General features: G+C 47.0%; 1 protein-coding gene across 2 annotated transcripts; it reads right to left on the bottom strand.

Annotated features, from left to right (window-relative positions):
* Positions 1-362: 362 nt before the first annotated feature.
* LOC115406459 (zinc finger protein DPF3-like) lies at positions 363-23958 on the bottom strand. 2 transcript variants are annotated; one of them, XM_030116524.1, is made up of 11 exons: positions 23890-23958; positions 13112-13272; positions 11726-11833; positions 8674-8798; positions 7619-7714; positions 7474-7534; positions 6942-6983; positions 5840-5980; positions 3808-3921; positions 2859-3692; positions 363-1806 (listed from the first exon to the last, which is right to left on the bottom strand). In XM_030116524.1, exons 1-10 carry the CDS (start codon positions 23919-23921, stop codon positions 3532-3534), a joined length of 1041 nt encoding a protein of 346 aa, XP_029972384.1. In that variant the 5' UTR covers positions 23922-23958; the 3' UTR covers positions 363-1806; positions 2859-3531. The 2 variants fall into 2 exon arrangements, with proteins under 2 accessions (XP_029972384.1, XP_029972385.1); XM_030116525.1 differs by lacking the exon at positions 6942-6983.
* Positions 23959-24630: the final 672 nt, after the last annotated feature.

Raw genomic sequence — 24630 nt, 5'->3', positions numbered from 1 at the left:
ATCCATATAAGGACTCTATAAAGCTCCTCTCTGTAGCAGCAGTTAGATTTTTTATCACTAACCATCAGTTTCCTCCTGTTGCTCCTCCTTACTGCTCAACAAATGGCTGCGTTGTAAACCAGGACTGTACTCACTCATTCTGGGGTTCCCTCCAGTGATCGATCCCGTCCGAGATCCTCCTGCTGATCAGCTGACTCCTCCTTCCTCAGAAAGAAAAATCATCACCAGACATTCCTTCAGTTTTTTTTATTTTATTTTTTTCCGAACAATAAAAATAGTTTAACAAACAAACACTTCTTCATTCTCTTCATTTTGACTTTTATTTACAGCTGAAGATGAAAAAAAAAAAAGGACCTAAAGGAAACACTGGGTCACGTGGGGCTCTCCTCCTCTGGGCTCCCCCCCTCCGCCCCCCCGCCGGGCGGCACAGGACAGTACCAGCGCCTATTGCTGTGGTCGACGAGGTATTCAGGCTGTTCTCCAGCAGACATCGCTGACGTTTGCATCTAGTTTTTTTGATTCTGGGAGCTTCTCCTGAGCCTTCAGGAGGCCGTGGTTTCATGACTCACGCTTTCACCGGACTTTGGAAGATAAAGAGGATGGAAAACGCGGCGGAGAGCCGACACGGGAGCAGAAGACTGGGATGCGTTCACTGTCCGGCGGAGACGGGAGCGCTGTGTGGAGGGTCCCTGAGGGAAGCGGGGGGAGACGGTTCTGAATGCACCTAACAGACACGTGGGATTAACGGTTAGCTTGGAGAACGGAGCGACACTGAATCATCACACGGAAGGACGCGGACCTCCAACACTACCTGAAGCCCCTTCTAAATGGCATAAAGCAATCAGTCTCTCTAAAGCACTCAGACGGAAATGTCACAGATAGCTTTGATTTACAGTTTCCACTCCTCTTCAGGTGAGCGGACTGGAGCGCGGCGGCAATATCTCCACGCTTTAAAACACACGGTACGGAGGTTTTGTATGGTGAGCATGACGCCGGGTGGAAAGGCTTGTTATTGCGATGTTTTCCCGCGTGGTCACGAGTCTGCAGATCCGTCTCTGTCCCTCCTCGCCGGCTGAATACAATCACATGGAATCAGGGCTGAGTGGCAGAACAATCAACAGCGGAGGAAAATGAAAGATGCCTGAGTAGTTGTGGCTGTTTGTGCACCCGATCGGGACAGAGGTATCGACACACACACACACACACACACACACACCCGGGAAGTCGGACTGATCAAACCTTTCAGAGTTCAAAACGTAGAAATATTATACAACAGAGAAAAAGATGAAGAAAAGAAAAGAAAAGAGAGATGAGCGGTGGGATCAGAGAGGCTGAGAGCGCAGGAGGACAGAGCGGAGTCGGTACGGTTACAGTAGTCCAGAGGTCTGAGTGTTTCATAGTGGTGGATCGGAGCACCGTCTCTATGGCTGCGGGGGTCAGGGGTCACTGGTCCAATCAGGTTGGAGGGTCATGGCTGTCAGAGCTGGTTTCCAGTGCAGAGCGGCGGGCTGGCACAGTGATGAGGATAATGACGTCTTAGTGTCACATCGGATCACGGTCGCGGAGCGGCGGGGGCCCCGCGCGCCCCCGGCGGGGACAAACAGTCCGGGGGCGTGGCCTCTAGTGTTCCCGGACCGCCGGCGCCGCGCGGGGAGGAGGAGGAGGCCCAGCCGGAGACTCGCGGAGGGCTCGGCGGCTGCAGTCTGTTCGGACGCGGAGGCTCATCGGTCTGCGAGGGTTAAGTCCGCCTCTCCTCCGCCGGTCGGCCTCCCAGCTCCGGGCCACACGCCAGTGTGCTGAGCGCTCCTATGTAACACACACACAATGGCGGTTAGACTCACACACTGAGGCCGCCAGGGCGCCGAGCTGAATGAGCATGTCAGCATGGCGGCGGAGGACACATGCAGGTGGGACGCCGCGCATGTCAAGCACCTCAGAACCCTTCCATCTCAAGCTTTACACACACACACTTCAATGTTTTAATGACAATTTCAGCTGTGAAGGTATTTCCCGGGTGCAGTTTGCAACAAGACCAGCAGGGGGCGCATTGTAATCTCTACAAATGGGAGGAAATCATTAGAAAAAGGGTGAAAAAGAGTTTAAACCCTATAATGCACATTTAATTAAGACAGTTGCTAGTGTTGCGTGTACAGGGGCTGAGTTTACAGTGATTGATTTCTGACGACAATTTAGAAAAACATTTGGAGTTTAAACTGTTTTCACATTTGTAGAAGTTTTTAAAGCTTTTTCACCTTTTATGAGTTGGTGTAGCTGGAAAAAATACTTTATGTTTAACATTTTTTGGCTGTTTTTCAATTATTCCATCCTTTTCTTTTTTCATTTCCATAGTTTTTTCCTCTTTAAAAAAAAACTAAACTTAAACTAATCTGTTTTGGCTGTTTTTAGCAAATTCTAGTCATTTTTAAGCCTCACCAGGACAAAAGTCCTTTAGAAAAATAGCCTGATATCCAAAAAACAATAGAAATTCAGTTAAAAAGTGTGATCTTCACGATGGATTTTAAATATTAAATAATTTAGGGTTAAAACATGTAGCTCACTATCAAGTTCTCCCCCCTATTAAATGAGCTTCTGCTCCTTGGACTTGTTAAATAAAGGTATTTTAATGTATGTTATCAAAATAAAAGTCCAATTACTGGCCTTCGCTGTTCTCTTATCTGATATTCAACATTTCACCGAGTCTCTCCTGAAGGTCTGAAGGTCTCCCTGTTTACATCTGCACTTCTGAAGCCTCGTTCACACACGCCTCCGTCTCTACATAAACGGCACAAAACACAAAAATGATCCATTTCCACTAGAAACATGATGTAAACGGGGCCTCTGAGTCTCCTGTTGCTCACCTCTGATTGGTCTCGTCCCCTCGGTTGGTAAAAATCCAGCCAGGCTTCTTCATCCCGGCCCTCCCGGAGGCCTGCGACTGTCCTTTCATTGGTTCCTTCATTTTCACACGTTTAATCCAGAGTCAGAGCAGAAGCCTTCATAGTTGCGCCAGCTACTGATTTAGAAAGGGGGGAAAAAAACGTCCAGTAGCTCAGTTCGGGTCCACAATGACACTCAGTCATCTGCCAAACTTCTCATTCGCCCCTTGAAAAAAATTCCATTTCTCCAACTTCTCCAGTGTGTTTTTTTTTTTCTTCATAACTTTTTCCTTCTGCTCCAGTGAGGGGAAAAAAAACACTCCAATAACGGCTCCTCTTCTTCTGTCCGTGTTTTTTTTATGGAGTCACTCGTCTAATCGACAGTCCTTTGTTGCCTTAGAAGTTCATATATATTCATTTATATATATATTTATATATATATATAAAAAAAAACGCTCATAAATTACTCGACAATGTTCAGTAGATAAAATACCACTTGCATTTCCGTCCTGAAATTATCACTTTGTGCTTTCTGCAAAACAAAAACATTGAAAAAGAAGCAGCAGATTTTTGCCAGAGGTTAATCCATATTAAAAAAAAAAAACAAAAAGAAGAAGAGGGTCTCTCTGACGGCGGCGGCGGCGGCGGCCCGGCTCTATCTGTGGCGGCCCGTGATGCCGTTGCTGTTGGCGGCCGGCTCCTCCAGCTCGTCGTCCTCGAAGCCGTGGAAGGTGGAGGTGTCGCTCTCCGAGGTGGTGCCGAAGAGCTCCTCGGCTCCAGTGAAAGTCCCGTCCTCCTTCTCTGCTCCGCGGTCAGCTGGCAGCACGGGAGAGGAGCGACAACAGCTTTTTACAAGGGGGAGAAAAAAAAAAAAAAAAAAAAAAAAAAAAAAAAATCCCCCAAAAAACTGCGTGTCATGTTGAGGACTCACTTGTGCGTTGGCAGGCGGAGCAGGGAGCGCCAGGTTTACCCGTTTTCTTGTTTGAGCCGTGGCATTTGTTACAGTAGTTGTTGGGAATGCTGGTCCCACCCGGAGCCTTCGGACCTGCACACAGCAAAATAATAGGTCAGTCCCAGCTGTTATGTAATTATTTTAACAGAAACAAATTCATGTCCAAGTGTGGCGATAAAACATAAAAATGAACTCAATCTCCCGCCGCATGTGGCCCTTCAGCTCCCTGAAGCTTTCAGTATATGTAATGCAAATAAACATTTTGCTTTCAATTGTAATCAATTTGCACAATATACTAATTCTCAAAAACGGCCTCACTTCCAGGATCAAAACAGCTTAATAGGCTAAAACATCCTGAATAGCTGGAATTCAGAAAAACTGACAAAATAGTTTAAATTACTTCAAAGTAAAAGGAAAAAAAAATTGTAAAAATGGTAAAAATAAAATGACTAAAATTGCCAACGCAGGGTCTTTTGTTGGAAAAGGAAAAATACATGAAAGCAAAAGGCAAACGTAAAAGTGATGGGAAAAGAAATTAAGAAAAAACAAAGAAAGCGCTAAAACAGCTAAAAGTACTCAAGTAACAGAGCAGCAATAAAAAAAAGTGTAAAGAATGGCTGCAAACACTTGAAATATAAGAAAATATATCAAAACTGTGACTGTAGTTTTTGCATTTACAGCAATGTTTCTAAAACTTTGTTTCTTCAATACAGAAAACCTCAAATGTTTTGAGGCTCTTCAAATATGTTACTTGTAAAAATTCACTCGCTGACGGCGCTGAAGCCGAGAGCTCAGCACAACCTCACAGATAAAACAACAATTCACTGTGGGGTTCGGTTCGTTATGTTTCTGATTGATGGTTGCAGCTGTGGCTCTTTTAATGGAGTCTGTCAATCGGCAGGTTGCAGGTTCAATTCCCCATCACTCCCTGTCCGCGCGTCGAAGAGTCCTTGAGCAAGGCACTGGGTTCAGCACCTTGCATGGCAGCTGCCTCCACTGGTGTAAATGTGATGAACAGTGTGAAGAGCTCTGAGAGCCGCAGTGGAAAAGTGGCATATCAGTAAACGATTTAAATTGAACTGATTGATGATTTGTTGGTTTAAAATGTCAGACAATAATAATTTTGCAAACTCTCAGCCGACAATGCTGTCATATTAAAATGAAAACTCAAGATATTGCCTTCATCAAATCAGGCTAAAGTCGGGGTTTTTAACGTGTGGAAGTGACAACGATGATCAGAATGAATCAGTTTGCTTTTCCCAGCATGATTTTAGCCTGACTAATAATCAGCAATAAGTGGAAAAAAAACATGTAAATATGAAAAAGATTCATCAAAACAGTTTATAAAGGATCATCTACTGTTGACACTGAAAGAGTAAAAACCTGTTATCTGCTCTCGGAGCCTCATTTCTCAGGAGTTTTGTACAAATCGGCTCCTGAAAGTTGCTATAAATGTTTGTTGGAGTTAAAGCTGCTGAAGCGTTCCTCCAGTCTGATTCCACTTTGTATTTAAGAAAGGAGACTCTGGATGCGTCTTCAGCCTGTGTGCAGAACAGAGAGTCCCAGACTCATTTTTATGTATTTGACATTTTGCTTTAATTATCTGGATTGGTGATTACAGAATTATTTGTGGGGTGAACAGCTCAGACAGATTGATGACAGACTTTAGAGAGAACTGATCCACCACTGAACATTTCCAACAGCAGCAGCGAGAAAATACCGAAAAACTCCAATATGTGGCGGGACGACTGCATATATACATATTATATATGTTTTAGATATTCTATCTATACTGAAAATACTTCCAGATGGTGTATTATAATCTGTTTTTGTCAACAGAAGTCATCACAGTAAAACAGGATATAAATAAAAGCGTTCAGCGGGGAGAGAGGGGGACGGCTGCTGGGATCCAGCGGTGAGAACCCGCCGTCTACCTGCGGCGTGTGCTGATAAAAGAGCGAAAAGAAAGAGGACGGGGCGATCTAGCGGCTGCAGACGTCAGTCGGCTTACGTTTGTGTCTGTCGGGCTGCGGGACGGAGGGGGACCGGGACGCCGCCGCGCTCCTCTCGCCGCCTCGCTCCTCCTCCGCCAGGTGGGAATGGGTGTAGTGGTAGCTCAGTCCGGTGCGGTTCCTGTAGCGCTTCGCACAGACTGCAACAGACACGGGGGGGAGAGGGTTAGCGCCGCCGTTGGCAACGTTTCAGCGGCTGGACGCCTACAGTTCGCCCATCAAACCAAAACTGAAGCGTCTCGCGGGCCAGTTTGGGCCCGTGGGCCTTATGTTTGACACCCCTGGAGTACTGGAGTATCATTCTAGTGCAGTAAGTCAGTCATTCACCAGATTCCCAAAGACTTTGTGAAATATCACATTTGATTTATTGTCCTTTATTACCAAAAAAAACCCTCAACTGAAGCTAATCTTTTTCTAATTTTCCAGCATGCAGTTTTATTTCCTTCTCATTATTCAATATTCGGCATCACTGCAACCTTTCCGATCAAAGAGCCGTTTTTTTTGTAATCCAGTGTACATTCTTGTGGGGAGCTTCGAGACGCTGACCAAAACTGCGGTTCAGGTCATCAAATTGTGCATGCGGCGGCCAATCATCCGCGAGTTTGTTCTGATTACTAGATCTCAACAACGCTTCGGCACGCTCTATGAACGAGACGCTAGACGAAAACTACGAGCCTCACTCCCACCCGGTGTTTGTCAAAGAAATCTGACTGCAAGTCATGAAAAAAAAAAGCAAACTGAAAACATTGACATGCAGATGAGTTTCTTTAGTGTTTGGATAACAGAATGCTGGATGATAGCATCAAAACGAGTGGGAGAAACGGGAGCGATGACCTTTAAATGGAGATCGCCGTTCTACGCCTGGCTCCAAATGAGAGAGAAGGATCGGATTACAAATGAAAACTCCAAACTCAGACAACAAAATCACCAGAGTTCAGATTCATCATCAGGGCTCGGCAGGGGAAAAGTGAGATAATATAGAGGCTAAATCAATAATCACAGCACTTTCAACCCGAGCACTCAGCAATCTATCAAAACAGGAAGGAGAAAAAAAAAAAAAAAAAAAAAACACCAAAAAGTGTCAGAGAGGAATCGAGGTACCTGAAGTCGAAGACTTTGAGTTCTGCTTTTGTTTGTATCTGTCTGAAACAGAGACGGAGCAAAGCAACAGTAAATGACAGGAAGAGAGACGACTGGAGTCAAACCCAAAACGACCCGTGAGGAGGACGGAGATTGCAGTGACATTAGTCCGATTCTGTCCGCAGACGTTCTTCACACCCAATCGAATTTGGAAGATAATCTGAATAAAGCTCTAGTAAATAATCCAGTGTGAGGAGATGTATATTTAATGTGTGGCTCCAAGTTGCATGGAAGCAGCCGAATACAGAGAAATGATTGCATTAGCGCGGTGCATCGTGTAAACAGCAGTGTTGAGAGCAGCTGAATGGATCTGAGAGGCATTTTAAAGACGATTGTGGGCAATAACTCGCTGACTGCAGTCCATCTGATCCGACATTAGGGGCAGATTTTGACTTACTGCATGAATTAAGGACGGAGCAGTTAAACTCGGCTAATGCGGTTTGAAAGAGTCGGAGAAAAGCCCGCGCGTAACGGAAACGACCGGTCCGCTTACTGTCGCAGACGTATGGCTTGTCGTCGTCCAGGTCCGCCCTCCTGCGGCCCGAGCCCCGACCCTGAATAACACATAACACGCGTTCTTCACAATCACACAGGAGCTCCATGAAGGCGACTGAGTGGTGAAGCGGCGGGACACTCACTCTTCCTTTGCCTCGATGTCTCCTCTTGGGAGTGTCTACCTCGAAGTCGTCGTCGTCGTTGAAAGCGTCTTCTGCGGCGTCGGCCTCCAGGACCCTCTGAGACGAGCACACACACCACGTTAACACACACACTGAAGCCGAGTTCACACCACGACGCTTCAAATGAACGCATCGCTTTTGAGTTTTTTGGATCAGAAAAGCTTTGAAGACAGCAGGACGGTAGATTCTGTCTTCACTAACGGGGGGAAGCTCTGCTCCAAACCCTCGTCTTTCTGTGCGTCCGGCCTGTTTCCACACAACGGTCTGCAGGAATGTGTGATTTGGGGAGATAGAACCGCTTTGAGTCGCACTGGGATCGCAATCTTGCAAATCTGGCAGGACCCGACTCAGATCTGACGAGGACAGCAGTTTGGAGCTGGCGGGCGGAAAAAAAAAAAAACCCTGCAGGTCGCCGGAAAAAGAGCTGGAATCAACACAATTCATTGATTTAAAATAAAAACTTCCAGCTGGATTCTACTTTGGTAAATTAATATGTGGAAGACGTTCACTGAGCTGCTGGATTAAACTCTAACAGGCGCCTCCGGTTTTACCGGCTAACCTCAAAGGCCAAAGAAAACTTGCTGTAAAGTAATTCTCCTGTATATATCACGCATAGCTTAAGTGACAAATAAAAGAAGGTTAAGAATGCTGTTCGGGCGTGGCTGGGACGGCGAATCAAAACCACGCAGCGAAAACTTTCACTGATCAAACTGCTGAAGACAAAGATCAGGTTTCTGTCTGCGCCGCTGTGTTCCTCGTCACTCCCGCTGCCTGCACTGAAAGGCCGGTAAATGGCGGGTAACAAGTCGGCGCCGCTTGTCCAAAACGCCTCTCAGCGAGACGCCTGGCCGGCTAACGAGCCCCGCAGGTCAGCTGGAAAGATTTGGCAAGTTGCCGTGGTAACCGGCCGGGGCGTAACGCATGGCTGCGAGTGCCAGACCCCCTCGGAGCTAAATCCTCTCTCAGCGCTCGCATCTCTCCCTCTCTCTCTCTCTCTCTCCCTCCCTCTCTCTCACCTGGATCTCCAGCAGGCTCTCCTCGTCGTTCTTGCTGTTCCTCTTGTCCAGGCCTTCTCCTCGCAGCAGAGCCTCCAGCGTAGTGCTTTGGGTGGGCAAAGACTCCTTGGACATCAGTCCTCCGTCTGCGCCAAGGCGGGAAAACACACAAGCGGCGGCTCAGCTCGGATCCGAGGTTCACTCCAGGTGAAAACGTTGCCGCTCTCTATTACCGCCATCAAGCATGATAATGAGGACAGGAGGAAGCAGCAGAGACACAATCTGTGGCTCCTGAGAGAGCGGCGTCCTGAAACCATATTTTCATTACGTTTCATCTCCTCCGCACTTAACAGACCTATAAAGGCAGCCGAATGTGGAATCACCATTTTAACAGAGTGCGATTTGAGAAGAAACCAGAGGGAGGAGCTGTTTCGCTTTGCCACGTGGAGAAAAGGCGAATAATTAGGACTGAAACTTAAAACACTTCTTTTTCATGAAACTCACATAACAAATGTGTACAGTGTGTGAAGCAGACATGGCTAAAACTAAATATAATGCTTTATAAGGATGAAAATGTTGTAAAATCCATTTTTTAATTTCACATAACGGCCTTCCTGCACACCCCACTAGAGGGAGCTGCTGCTGTACTGGCAGTACACGTTCCTTCGTTTGATAAATCTTTTAGAGCAGAACATTTTTATTTCAGAAGTCAGAGTGACAAAATACATTTTTTATGGTGCAGAGTTTACGTGATACAAATGTCTATATTTTCACGAAAACCAAATAATTACTGCTGAAAATGAATACAATCTCAACATAAAGTTAATTCAGGTGTAAACACAGTGAAAAGTCCAACAAACGTCTGTAGCTACTGCATTCCGAGTGTGTTTACAAACTCCCCCCCTGACAGCATGACTTTGAGGCTAGCTTGATAGCATCGAGGCAGCTAGCTTCACCGATATGTCAGCTTGACTTTCTGTGTTGTGTCAGCTACTCTTAAGAAATAGGTTGAAAAAATTAGTTTTCTTTGGAATTTTTACAATTTTCTTGGTGGTTTGGAGGGCCGGATTGGAGCCTCTTGCAGCCAGTTTTGTCCCACGGGCCTTATGTTTGACACACATGCTCTAATACAAAAAAACAAGTGCAACAGGTCCGACAGTTGTGAGGATTTATATAAAGATAACCACAAACGTTTCTTTTCACGCCACGCTTCATCTTATTTAACCTCTTTACAAGAAATCAATATAAACGAGGGAGAATAAAACTGAAGAGAACTGCAGTAAAACACATTTTTACAAAAAGTGCAGAAGTAAGATTGCTGGAAAAAGCTAAATCTGAGCCGACTGGTCAGTGGACGCTCGGTCGGTGTGCAGACACGGGCCCGACTGTTCAGAGGAATCTCTGAGGCGGCTGATCGCTGGAACCTGAATATGCATCGTGCAGATATCTCCTCCCACAGCGAAGATCTCAACAAACAGTGTAGGAGGCGAGCAGGTTGAGCAGACAAAGCAGGACAAACAAAAGCTTTGACAGCACATCTTATTTACACAATCTCGTTCCCACAGAGAGCCCGATGATCGGCCGGCAGCTCCGCGGATCTTTTTGAGAAGAGGACGCACTTCAGAGTCCCCCGGCTCCGGCTTTCCATCAGCCATTCATCACCCCGCTGCGCCCGGTAGACAGACTTCTGCAGATTATTGAGCGTGAAGGGCTGAAGCAACAGAGGACTGCATAGGTGAGATGAGGATACGGGAGGAGGGGGGAGGAGGGGGGGGAGCAACTCGCTGCTGGAAAATCGGGCGCCTTCGCCATGTGGCGGCAGCCCCTCAACCATTGTGTCTGCACACGTTGACTTTCAACTCTCCGCGACGAGACACCCCCCCACCCCCACACCCACCCTCCCCTCCCCTTCCCTCCCGCTCCCTCTCAACCCATGGGAGCTGGGGGGCTAAAAATAGAGCCGGCAGCAGCCTGCAGCAGGGAGCTGATTCTGCATGCAGCCCCGGTCTCTGTAGCACACCATCCGTTAGACAGCGAGACGGAGCGCGGCTGCTGGCGGCCGGGCGCCCGGCCACCGCTGGCCAGCTGCACTACGTGTTCCGTGCAGGGGACTTCAGGTTAAATCAGGGTACGCCTCCCCGCCGCGGGGCGCGCGCGCACACACACGCCGCATACAATCCGCCGTTGTTGGAGGAGGGAAGGGACAGTGGAGCGGCGGTGGGGTCTCTGCGAGCTCCGTGGAAAACAATGGGCTACAATGGGATGTGTTTGGGGAAACAAAGGCTGGCTTCATATGCTATCGCTGAATCTTTCTCTCTCTCTCTCTCTCTCTCCGACTTTCTCAACTTCCAAAATATTCATTCCCTCCTCTAACCTTCCATCAAGACTCACACAAGCTCCCAGAACCGTGTTTCTGAGCCGGATTCTTTGTTGTGTTCATTCCTCGGGATAGTGTAACATCCCAGTGGGTACCAGGGCTTCGGGCACAGAATCGTCTGGTTACATGAGCTCGGGATGTTGGCCACATGAAACACACACACACACACACACAGACACACACACTCCATGGCAGACTACAGAGGGGGAGAGATGAAAGAGTTGCCAGGGAGAATGAGACAAAAACCAATCAGCTGGGGAGGTGGTAAGTAGAAAATAAGATAGATGGGGAGCACGGGGAAGAGGGGAGATGTGTTGAGCGAGCCGTTTCGAGCGGCAGCCAGAGAAGGCCAAAACTCCATTCCGTAACATTTATTAAATACTGTCTGCAGCGGCCGAACTCCGTCTCGCTGCTCCCAGCTGCGGTAAATCTAATTACATGTTCTACTTCTCACAAAACAAGTTTACCGGCCGGGGGTGAACATGGCCACATTTCATCCTCTGAAAAATGACTGGCAGCCCGTTCTGCTCGCCGCGCCGAGACGCGGCGATATGCTTTTAGCCAGATTATTCCAGATCATCACCAGTAATCACATGAGCTGAAGGAGGTGGAGAAGGTGGGTGCAGACAGAGAGCCGGCTGAGTGGGAGGAGGGCGGGCGGCGGGCGGAGGAGGAGGAGGGAGGGGGGGGTCTTACCGAGCTGGAGGCCGTAGATGCCCAGGCGGGGATCTGAGGTGTTGTGCAGCCGCCTCTTCTTTCTCCAGCAGCGGGCGGGGTACGTGTACATCTGCCCTGCCGCTACCCCTGAAAAACAACGAACCCCTGATTTAGTGCAACGTAAGTATTGATTCCGGATTCATATTTTGCCTATTTCTTATCTTTTTGACACAGGGGGTGTCAAACATAAAACCCGTGGAACAAAACCGGCCCGCAAGAGCATCCCATTCGGCCCGCCACACCACCAAGCAAACTGCAGAAGTTTCATTCATTTTTAACACATTTCTACAGAGTAGTGGACAAAACAAAACACAGACCTGAGCTGAGATATTGCTGATGCTGCCATGACGGACTAGCAGACTAGCATTAGCCTCGAAGCCACGAAATCAGGGTGAATTTGTAAAAACATGCATAATGCAACAAGCTACAGGAGAAGCTTTTTGGAAATTTCACTGCATTTTGCACCAGAAGGTCTCTTTAAAATTTATGCTAAGACTGTAGTTGTTCGGTTTTTGCAAAAAATTAACATTTTCATCACAAATACTCAGAACCACAACAAAGAAAACTAAAAAAACCGAATTTAAAGATTATTATTATGGCACTATTTTACCAGTCCGGGCCACTTCTATAAAAACTGCTGCATTCAGCTAAGAAAGGTTCAGTTTTGTAACGATATTCGCTCAATTATGACAACCTAGTCTGAAGTCAGAGGGCAAAAAGAGGCCAATATGATTGCTAACATATAACTCAACAATTTCTTTTGCAGATGAAGCACAAAAAGGTACAAGCATGAAAAACTGTCGCCATTTATTATATGATATGTATCATATACATTACATTGTTATATAAAAGTTGAATTTTTTTATATTTGTTGCAACTAAAATTGCCAAAATGGCTCGAATCTGAGCCTTATTTGCTTAAATTTTAATGAAAGACCAGACATTCTATCTGCCACGTTCAAACTAAAACCAAAATCCATTCTGCATTTTGACGTCTCACCTTCCTAATTAGCAGAGCGTATAAGAAAGTTTTCAGAACTTAAGTCACTTATTCATCATGTGTTTGAAAATGTGACTTCCTGAGCCACACTTGAGAAGATTTCATCAAAACGTCCCCTGATCCAAAAACCAGACGTCTTCAAAAGGATGAGTTCAAGTGACATGAAACATATTGTACTTCCAATAATAAAAAGGAGGAAAAACAGGAACCGCTGGACGGACTGGGATTTAAATCTTAGACAGACAGGAAGCAAGTAGCATCATCTTGTATTTCATGATATTAAAGTTAACAATGGCTTAAAGGAAGACGGGCCAAAGACACTATTTTCAAGGATGTAAGTGTGTGTGTGTGTGTGTGTGTGCCCACCGGGGCTGCGGTGGTGGCGTTCCATCCAGATGTAGCAGTTGTTCTGCGCCACGCCGGTCTGCGAGTCGAGGAATGGCAGGCGGACGCTGCGTTCGGCGCACAGGCGGGCATTGTAGCTGCGGCACTGCTCGATGGCCTCCTTATAGAACTGGTCGCCCAACCTGGAGGGGGAAGCAGCCACGGCAGAGGTCACGCCGCGGCCCACACGGACGCTCGCAGAGCACGAGCATTAGAGGAACGGCCACAGAAAGAAACACGGTGCGGAAGATAAAGCAGTCATCGTGCACGACGGGCCATTAGCGATGCATTAATTTGGCACTTTACGCTGCAGCCTGCACAAGCGGGGCGAAACCCGATTCTCTTCAATGCCATTAAAAAGCATGTGGATTTCCTCACAGGGGTAAATAAAGTGAGACTTTATTTACCCCTGGAATATTACACAAGCCGTTGGTTCACAAATTTTCTATCGCTGATCTCACTGTGGCTAATGAAGGGAAATGGGAGCTGGAAACTAAATAATTGCGATGTAATATGTCCGTTCATCCATTTATTTTCCACTCGGTCCACAAGGCGTCACATAGCGGTGAAACGAAGACGGGGGGAAAAGAAAAGCTCAATGCTTCTTTCTCTTGTTCCTTTCGGGGGTCCCCAAGTAGCTTCACGTCCAACAAAGAGATCTAAACAGTCAACATGCGGGTCTCTATCAGGATGCTGTTTCTTACAGTCGGATTCTTTCGTTTGATAGGGAGGGAGGCATAACTTCTACTTCCATTGGTACAGACCTGAAGGTGCTGATCTGCATCCCGACTCTACTTCACATCGTGGCTAAATGCTCCACTAAAGGCCTTCCTGAGATTTACTAATGAGATTTACTACCTTCCCCAGGCTAAAGCTATCTTCTTACATTCAAATGCAAGAGATGAGGAGTAAGAAAAAGTAGGAGAGAGCGAGAAAATATATAATGGGGTAAATACATTTAAGGGATGTTTACGTGAGATTTAGGTGAAAAAGCGAAACTTTCATGGCATTCTGGGTGTCTGTTTACAGGATAACAGTGCTGAGAGCAGCTGAAAATGGAGTTCTGAGGTTTGACTTTTTGGAAACACTAACTCAGTCTCCATGTAAACGGAGGAAAATGCAACTTTCCGAAAACGCTGCATGAGCACCACGGCCGTAGTAAATAGTTGTTCTACACACGTACGAGTCATTTTCAAAATGTTGCTGTATGAATTTGAAACAAAGACAGGAGGCAAGACCGACTAGTGACAGTAAATATAATCGGTGAAATATGGATGAGCAGCCATCCAATCGGATACGTTCAGCACTGCAATCTAAGCCTGGAACCACTTTGGTGGGTGGGATGAAAGAAAATCCCAATAAGACACTTTTTCTACACCAACAATTTGTTGTAATGTTTTGGGCAAATCAGACATCAGAGAGGGTCTGGAGCTTCTCTAAGGTCTTCAATGAAACCATCCAGAAAACACTGGGTTAAGAAGAGTTGTGCTACTAATTATAAATGACCCCCCCACCACCTCCCACACACATGCAGATTAGCCGTAATACCTTCACAAACCCAGCTTGCTATCGATGCCACAGCAGTGAGAAACCGGTTGCTTCCCTCCAGCGAGGTGCGTATCGCCTTTAACTCTGTGTAGATATGCAATTCCCTCAGAAACCCAAATAATGCTGTTGCCGTCTGCTCAAACTTCTAATAAAGCCTGTTCAATCTCAGGATGGAGCTGACAGCTGAGCCTCTCTCTCCTGTTTCCAGCTCGCCATGGGGAGAGCTCATGCAAAGGGAGGGAAAAAAAAAAAATAATACAATGCGGCCCATTTACAGCAGTTCAATGTCTCTACTGCTCCCACTCCTGAGGTTAAACATATTATTACCTCTGCGGGCTTTTTTGTTTGATTTGATGGGAGACAGGCTGCTGGCTGTACGCTGGTACAGAGCGAAGCGGCTTATCAGGGCGACGCCGAATCTGGGGTCTGATATGAAGTCGCTCCTCCGACCGAGCGAGCCGCCCAGACTCTCACACTTTAGTTCCACTTTTTTCTCGGCGCCGCTGAGATTTTGGCAGTCCCTCAGGGTTTCAATGTTAATATTCAGAGTGAAATGGGGGAGGATATTTCACATTCAAGCCCTCAATCGCTGCCACACGCCTGGTATGGTAATTAGCCTACTTAATTAATCTCAGCAGAGCGCCTAGCACAAGGGCAGGTTCTAATTTGACGATATCAAAGACGGGGGTAAATGCTGCAACTCGGAAATCATGACAAAGTACTTCGCGTGTGCTTCCCTCGACCCGACGCTCCGTCGCGGGGGCTAAAAAAGGCCGAGTGATAGCCGGCGCTTGCTTTGGTATGAGCAATGCCCACATCCCAATAATGAAGGCCCTCCACGTGTTCTCAATTACAACATTAGGGAGACGGCCATTTTGGACTGAAACTAATGAGCTGCGGGCTGCGAGTCGAGCCTGGAATCTTAAACTAGCGGCGGAGGATGTGGGAGGCTGATTCGTCAGCGTCTTCCAGATCCTGCTCCCACCTTCCCCCCTCCCCTCCACCCCGCTGCCCTCAGCTGAGACAAGGTCCAGCAGATGAGCAGCCGTGTCAGGAATGCTGTCCCGCACAAAGACCCGAGCCTCTGCAGAGGAGACAAAGCCACAGTGTGCCAGGCTTCTGGGAAAGAGGAGCTTCGTGTCAGTGTGACTGAGAAGAGCAAACAATCACAGGTACGGCGTGAGGGCAGCGAGGGCTGGAAAGGTGCGAGCACCAGAAGCACAGAGGCGAAAAAAACCCAAAACAAAACAGAAAACAGAGTGTAGGTGCCAAACGAGTAGATGAGCACTAATGAAATGTGGAGCTGCTTTTTCCCCTCCGAATGCTCTCGACATTCAGAGATGTTGCCTTTATTGTATTCTATAATCATATCAGCAGCACTCTCTGCCTTGTAAAGAATTCATAAAGTCTCCTCTGCCAAGAAACAACACCCATTGTGCAGAAGCATCGGCTCAGCGTTCCAGAGGTTTTACAGCAGAATCTCAACACGGCCAAACACCAGTTTAAAGGCTTGAAATCCTCATTATACCGGTCTCTTTAGAAAATTAATAGACTGCGGTGAAATCTATTAATTACCTTGGACAATGAATGACGAATTACAAATACATTGCAGTAATTAAGTAGTAATTCTGAGGCTTCACTTGTTCAAGAATACAATTTTATTACTACGTAAATACAATTCACACCATTTAAAATCCTAAGCGTGGTCACGGTCTGGATTGATCTCTGTTTATCTACATTTTAAATTGAATTACCTGCTAATATCAATCCTATTCAATGCAGCTGAATCTGGAGCAGTTTTGATGGAATTAATGGGATTAAAATTACAATGACTGTAGTTTTAGTCGAGCTCGAACGTGAATGTTTATCTCGATAAGGTTATATTAACAGTTCAAGTTGATGGCAGTTAAAATCACTCAAACTGATGTCAGGGTGTTTGAGATTTGTTCTTCCAATTAACTCTCTCTTCCCTCATCCACACCAGCTGTGACTGGGCCTGACTGTATTCTTACACACACACACTGTGACCTGACACACACACGTCTACCTGGTGGTTGAACACCTACCGGACAAATTCAGTCAGGCTTTTGTGGTTTTATTCCAGCTAAACACACACACAGACAAGGACTCTTCAGATCTTTAAAAGTATTTGCACTTGAGGAGAAATGCTCTGGATTGAAGTGTGAATCTCAGACGAGCCGACCTGCGAGCTTCACGGCGGTTCCCTGATATCAGCGCGGCGCTGACGGGACGCGCTGTGACATATCGGTTTACTAAAAGCAGACCAGCTGTAAACGCTCCCTGAAGTCATCGCGGCCGCCCCGCTCGTGCCAAGAAAGCTTCAGCGCCGAGCCGAGCCCAGCAGACGGATGGAGGATGCTGCCGAGTGCGCGGGGAGCGGGGCCGGGGAGAGCGACGGAACAAAACAAGTGGGTGAGAATCTTCTGGCTGTCGGCGTGACGACGCCACGAGAGCCCCCGCCCCCCGCCCCCCGCCCCCCGCCGCCGCCGCCGCCGCCGCCGCCGCCGCCCGCCCCGAGCAGCAGGTGCACTGGCTTTAGGTGAGACATCTCTCTGACACCTGTAATGAGTGACGGGACCCACGCGTCCAACGGCGAGGGAGGGGAGGGTGAGACTCACACAAACGCATCACCTCCGTCTCAGCAGTCACGAATCCCCCCCCCCCCCCCCTCCCTCCACCCTCCCACCCCCCATCCTCCTCCTCTAAGCTCTCGCTTCTGTTTGCCCACTTTCTGTTGACTTGTATGGAACGGGCGCCGGTGCAGCGAATGAGTGTTAACTCTGGTTTATTGGAATGTGGGTGCTTTGTTGTCATTGTTTATGTTATCAGCACAGTTAATTGCCGAGATCGAAGACGCGTTCAATCAGACTAAACAAATCCCAAAGAGCTTGCAATGGGATCAGCTGTTTTTTTTTTTGTTTTGTTTTGTTTTTTTTCGTTCATTGTTTGCTGCTGGAAGATAAAGCCGTCATATCTCTGTATAAAATCATGAGTGTGCTAAACAGCTCAGATAGCAGAGCGGCAAATGAGCAGCACCTCCGGCTGGCTGTAGCCAGGAATACTGATGGATTCTGATCAGAAGACGTCAGAATATGCCGGCAGGCAGATTTGAGGACGCTAGTTACTTCCTGAAACTGTGGCAGACTGAATGGAAACTAACTTACATGTTACATTTATTCGCCTTCTCAAAGCCTTAATATTCTAGTGTGTCTGTGACACACGAGGAGCTGTCAGTATTGTGTGGGTCAGTCGAACATAAGGCCCGTGGGCCAAAACCGGCCACAAGAAGCACCAATCCGGCCACCAAAAAACACAAAAACTTGTAAAAATAACAACACAGAGATATAAATGATGCTGCCATGAAAATGAGCTACCTTATCAAACGAGCCATTTGAGTCATTTCGTACAGTGTAATAATTGTTTGCTTTTTTGCCGAAACAGATATTTTCATCACATGTGCCACAAAGAAAAACACCGCTGATCAAATAACTTAAACCAAACAAAGTGATATCAGTTATTTGGAAGCCAAATGGCGGAACAAACACCCTATTTCAGTCACACGTGTTATTTTGGTCTGTCTGAGTGGAGCACGTCATTATTAAATTGCAGTATTTTCAACTGCACATGTTCCCATGAGGGGGAATACAAGTCTCAGCAGCGATGCTGAACTGGGAAGAGGAGTTCTGCTTGAAAAGAAAGAGATTTATGGAAAAAAAGCGGCAACGAAACAGCTGAGTCGAAGCGGCAACATGCAGACGGCTGCTATGAAGCGGTAAGCTGACGTACATGGCGGCTGCAGGTCGGATACAGGTTAATGTTACAGGCGGGCCGACATCCTTCATGATGCCGTCAGGAGGACTGAGTTAGTTCAGGATCAACGAGGCGCTATTCCAGTAAACACAGCTGTTTTGAGAAGCGGCGAGCTCACGGAAAGTTATCAAATGCACAACAGCAATTACTGCTAAAGGTAGAGGCATTACAGCGAGGTGTTATTCCCGACTCGGTCAGAGGGTAATTTTCTATTCCTAGTTGAGATTTTCTCAGGGAAAGCTCCACATGCACGTTGCTCCATAAAACAAGAGGAAGTATGTTAGGTAACTAGTTAAGCACCGAGTTTGTGTTGTTGTTTTCTTCTTTTTTTTTTTTTTTTACAATCCCTAAGTGCCTAAAGTGCGCCAGAACAAACCAGAAACATGCAATCAGACGATGAGATGAATAAATCCAAAGAATTACCCCCATCCCATCCTAGTTTATGGTCTGGCTTCCTGTTTAAATTGTGACTATTTACAATAAATGTTTGTATACGTCAACAAAATGATGTTTTAGCAAACATTTTCAAATATGACCGATAAACAAAACGAACCCAGAATAGAGTGAAGTTACATTGACCAGAAAGTCAAACTGCTGGGACCCCTCGCGTCTGTCTGAGAGGGTCTGGAGCCGCTGGTTTACATAATCCGGCCAGACCGGGGCTTGTTTGTGTGTTTGTTTGCCTCACTGCTCGAGCATGAGGAAAAAAAAAAAAAAAAAAAAACTCAGCGATTAGTCTTCCTGAAAGAAGTTCTACCAAAACTGGCTGAAAATAACTGAAATAAAACTGACCGAGGCTGCAACAAAGGCGGGGATCTAGTCTAGCCTGGCCGATGGCGGCCACATCCCGGGGACTCGAGGGGAACGAGGAACGCTCGCGTGCGTGCCGGGGCCTCAGAGGTATGTGCTACACATCCTCAATGTCTTCCAGCTGAGTAGAGAAGGTGAGTGTGTGCACGAGGGCGAGGAACAAAAGCAAATCTTGCAGGCAGCGGGGGCCTCCGCTATCAGCGTGTTCCTGTCAGCCGTTTGCCGCGTCACATGGCTGCGTTCGTAACGCGAGCATGTGTCGACACACATTTTGCATATCTGCCGACAAACTACACCGCGGCTCGACGAAAGTCCTCCACGCTCGAGACAAAACACCTCCACTTTAAAAATGACCTCGAGGGATCAGACTGGGACGGGAGAGAGGAGAGGAAAATCCGAGGCAGAGAACTTCTGCTCTGGCGAGGAGCTTTTCTCAAATTTGCAGGTGCACAGCTGCTCCACAGGAAGCTGAGGCTACCACACAGCAAGGGAGGGGGGCGGGCTGACGGAGCGGCTGCATCCTGACAACAAGCGTCTGATCACACCAATCAGCAGCACCCAGCCTGGATGAGGGCAGGAGCGACCAGACCGTACAGCCGGGCCCGACTCGCTCAGAGTCGACTGAACGCCGACGACCAGCCGGCTGACAGGCGGCGGACGGATCGGGCTGACGTACCGTCAGGAGGGCCGGGGACGGAGAGACGCGTCCGTCCAGCGCACTGGGAACTCCAGCTGTGGCTTCAATTTAAACGAGCAGCTTTATGTGCTTCTTTATTAATTAAATATTCCAGACTCCATTTTAATCAGCAGATTCTGGAGATTACCGCGCTGAGACGACGACGGCGGCGGCGGCGGGGGGGACGGACGGAGACGGGGGACGGACGGACCCCACGCAGACGTGCGCGGGCCTGCACGCCGCAGCCCCATCCGCCACACATCTCCACAACAAAGTCAAACCCGGGCGTTTCATTTCCCTGAAGTGAATCATCTTAATACAAAAAAAAAGGTCAAACTGGTCCACAGGAGCGACATCCAATTAGTGTCAAGTGTGACTAATTATAATCTGACAAACGTGTGAAATGAAGTCAGAAACCCGAGACAGAGGCTAATTATAGCAGATTGAAACACTTCATTAAGCACAGCTTATAGCAAGGAGACATTCCACATCAGAATGCTAAAACCTCTCCGAGATGAAGCGGCGGCGGCACGTTGGGACATCAGCCACATCGAGATGTGCTTCCCATAATACCTCGAACGACCCCGCTCTCGTAAAACGCACGGGCGCGTCACACGACTCTGGAGCAGTATTTAATAAACATTTGCATTCAACACTTTAACATCAAGTGCTCTGCTGAGCTGTTCAGGAGGCGGCGAGTGTATCGCGCAATTCCCAGGTGGGCAAATCTGCGAAGCGGGGCATTGTGGGAAACGTACAAGCACGGTCAGACGACTAATGAGAAAATGCCTCTTTTTTTCTTCTACAGAATCATTTCGCTGGAACTATTCAACTGAGTGAGCTGCACGATACTAAACATTAAATATGCAACGATATCAAGCATTGCAATCGCGATATGACTCGTGATACACAAGTTTATGATGCTTTTGTACTTTATAGTGCTTCTTCTCTTTCAGAATGAGTTTTAACCAATCGTAGCTGCGCCCAAAAACTAGATTGCGCCCTCTGCTCCCACCGATTTAATTCTACACACATTCATCTTGATTTTTACCGCCTTGCGGTGCGTCGTTACGTCCCTGGTGCCCACAGTTCCCACCAGCAGGGCTGATTTTCTTTGTTTGATTTAGTGCTTTTGTTGTAACTTCTGTTTTTATCGGGGGTGATTTATGTCTAAATACTGAAGTGAAATATAATCTGATAACAGTGCTGTGTTTAAAGGTTTGATCTGATTGGCTAATTATGCTGTGTGTGGATGTATGTCTATGACAAAGGTCAATATTATTATTTATAAAACTAAAGAAACCTGGAGGAAAGAGCTCTAACATTTGTGAAAAAAGTATTTTTTTTGTCTTTTATTGCCGTTTTCTATTCATGTGAAACATTCAAAATAAACTTTCAAATCTCAAATGTCACGTGCACGAAAACATAATTTATCTGATCTGCATGATGCAAATTTTGATTGCTGCAAAGATGAAAAACGTGCACAATTGTTCAACCCAACTTATTAAAGGTGCAGTCTGCAAAATGTCGGTAATTTTATTCATTACATGGCAGTCTGGAGTCACCGTCACACCCAGACTGTCTTCAGAAAAGTTATCTAAACTTTTTTGCAGTTTTTTTTTTTTTTTTTTTTTAATTCCAAATTATATGACTGGTTTAAACTGGACAGATTAGATTGAGTCAAACAAATGGTCCGGTGACCAAAACCGGGTAACCGGAGGGTCCGATCCGGCTCACATGATGACTTTGCAAACTTTAAAAGTGACTGAAAACATAACTACCGTTTCAAACTGATCTACTGTAGATTGTAGCAGACAGAGAAACAACACAGAAACCAGTGATGTAGCAGTGAAAACTGTTCTTCCTTTTCCTGGTAAAGTTAGCATTTCCATCGAAACAGAAACATGTGAGATGGAGGCATGTTTTTGAGATATTTTACCAAGACCGCTTCAGCAGATCCCTACATTTTCAGGTTTTTCTTACGAATAAAACGACACCGACACCAGAATCACGTCGGATACTGCACCGAGTACCAATACTCGTCAAAAACTCCCCAATACAACCCGCCAAGTATGACCGGACATCATGCATCTGCAGCGTTAGCCACAGGTATGCAAGCGAGCACGAGCAATGTCAGCAGATGAAGATTCTTTAAAATTAAGAGCGGCAGAAGCAAGGCAGCCTGTAAATTATGCTCTGCCACAATACCAAGAGGAGGCGAAAGACAGTCAAATGCAAGTGTTTGACCGCTCAGTGGATCCAGGAAGAGTATCCCCAGAGCTAAAGAGTTCCAAGGCTCACACACCAGAGATGCTACACACTAAACATGATTAAAGTATGGCTGCTACTGTCATTAACAGCGAGCTGAAGCAAGCTCAGTCCCTCAGTCTACTATATGCATAGCATAGCACAGAGGCTGTGCCACGGTGGTTTGCATTCTGGTTAATAATTAGACTTAATGGCATTTAACAAGTACTAGTATTGGTAATCAGTATCGGTACTCAGTTTTTTTTTTTTTTCAGATATAGAATAATGTCACCTTTTCCCATAATCTAATGGCAGTAAAACAAAGGGAAACATTTGGAGTCAACCAAAAATGTATACTGAAAGGTAGTTATGGTGTAATTTCACTGGTTAGATAAAACAGGGTTGCATTAAACTGGGTGGACACTCACAGCTTAGACCTCAACACATGGAAATCAATGGAATCTTCCATCAGCTCTGCACATGTTAAACCAACTGGCTTTAATATAAAATACAAGTCACTGTATAAAATAGAAGAATGATCTTCCCAGGTGTACTAACAATGCCCCTGCAACAATGGAGGCAGTGTGGGAGCTGTGTGGAGGTGTGGAGGGGTGCTGGAGGTGGCAGGGTACCTCTGTGGAGAGGCAGATGGTTCTCCTGCCTGTGCCCAACACTTCCTCCCTGTCGGAGCATCTCTCCCTGACAGATGGGCCCAGGATCCTGGACCAGGCTAATCTCCAGCACTCCTCCACTTAAAGGCACAGTGGTGGTGGCGGAGCATGCATGCCTGCCTGCTCCTCTCCACCTCCACACAGTCCCACAGAGCCACGGCGGCCGGGACACCTCCACGCAGCCCGGCTGCTGGCTGTCACGTACCACGACGCCCAGACGAGCGGGGAGGCTAACTGTAGCCCAACTTGTGCACGAATGTGTCTACCGGAGGAATTGGGTGAAACAATAGAGGAACAAAGGAGGGGAAAAAAAGCTGGAGTGCTGCTCTAAAGTTGGGGGCTGGAAATGTTGCCGGGGCTCCGGCTGACAGGCTATTTTCAGTCACTTTGCTCGATTTTCGGCCAGTAAAAAAAAAAAAAAAAAAAGGAAAAAAAGAAAAAGAAAAAAAAAGCATGCAAATCCAAAATGCCTCCTCCCTTCGCCTCCACCGGGTCCCGACCGCGTCTGGAGCCAAAGTTGACATGTCGCACAATTTCACGGCAACTACAAAGCGACTTGGGGAATGTGCGGGCTGCGCTCCGCCGCCGAGCCCCGGCCGACTGGACACCGGATCGGCTCGCTCAACGCCTCGGCGGCGGCGGCAGCGGAGGCACGTTGTCGACAGTTTCCAAAAGAAATGTGGAGCCCAGGAGAGGCGACAGCCTCCGGGGCCGGCGGGGGACAGCCCCCCCGGTGCAGCCGGGGATGTCAGGCGGCCGTCCGCACATGTTTAACACTCAATTCTCAATTCCGCTGGAATAAAAGAAGTATAACAGGCGCTACTTCGGCATGCAAGAAGTACGCGGAATGAATCCGGACAGCTCGCTACGCGCCGTGCACACGGCTGGGAACGACGTGCACGGACGGCCGGCGACCGCGAGCGAGTTGGCAGCAAAGTAGCAGCCGGGAGAAATTGGTAAATGTCTAGATTACTTACGCTTTTAGTGGATTCTGAATGACAGCCGCCATTTTGCTACAATGTAACGCAATATCGGCGTCTTGCAGTTCTGAGGGAAACCTACAGCGGCCGACCAATCAGGGAGCAGCTCGGATTCGTGGACCAATAGGATCGCGGTGTGAGCGGATGGGGCGTGGCCTGATGGTGTAAACTGTCAAAATTATTTTAAAGGGTTTTCCCTTCTATTTGTATTGTACACAACTGAATTACACTTCTTTTTTTTTTATTTAAAGAGACCCTCACTGTTGTTTGGACAGATATCAAGAGCAGTTTCTCCCCGTCTGCTGAACTCAGCCTATAAGTGTGAAAGGCACAGAATATCAACATGGAAGCTTGTGTTTAATTATTTATTAAAATAATTATAAATCATTTATCATCATCAATAAGCACCAAGCAATGATTTTTTTTCTTCTTTCCCCCCCTCACTTTGTCTGAAGCTTGCAGTGCAGGAGAGAAATGGAAGCGAGGCTCATAACACACAGGCGTGCACACGATCTATTCCTCCCACATACAGTACAGTAAGTGGTTTGACACGGGGAGAGAGTTAATACACACCAACACACACGCAGAAAAACACACACTGAAGACGTGGAGGCAGTTCCAGATTATGTTTTGACAGACGGGAGCTGATACAACTTTAATCTTATGCAAATCTTGTACCAGTTTAGCAAGTGTTCACACATCATTTCCTCAATATTCAGTTTAAAGCAGATCAGTCAT

Source organism: Salarias fasciatus, chromosome 19 (assembly GCF_902148845.1).
Source record: "Salarias fasciatus chromosome 19, fSalaFa1.1, whole genome shotgun sequence".
Lineage (NCBI taxonomy): Eukaryota > Metazoa > Chordata > Actinopteri > Blenniiformes > Blenniidae > Salarias > Salarias fasciatus.
The sequence above is the reverse complement of the archived record's forward strand: the minus strand, read 5'-3'. Positions and strand labels throughout refer to the sequence as shown.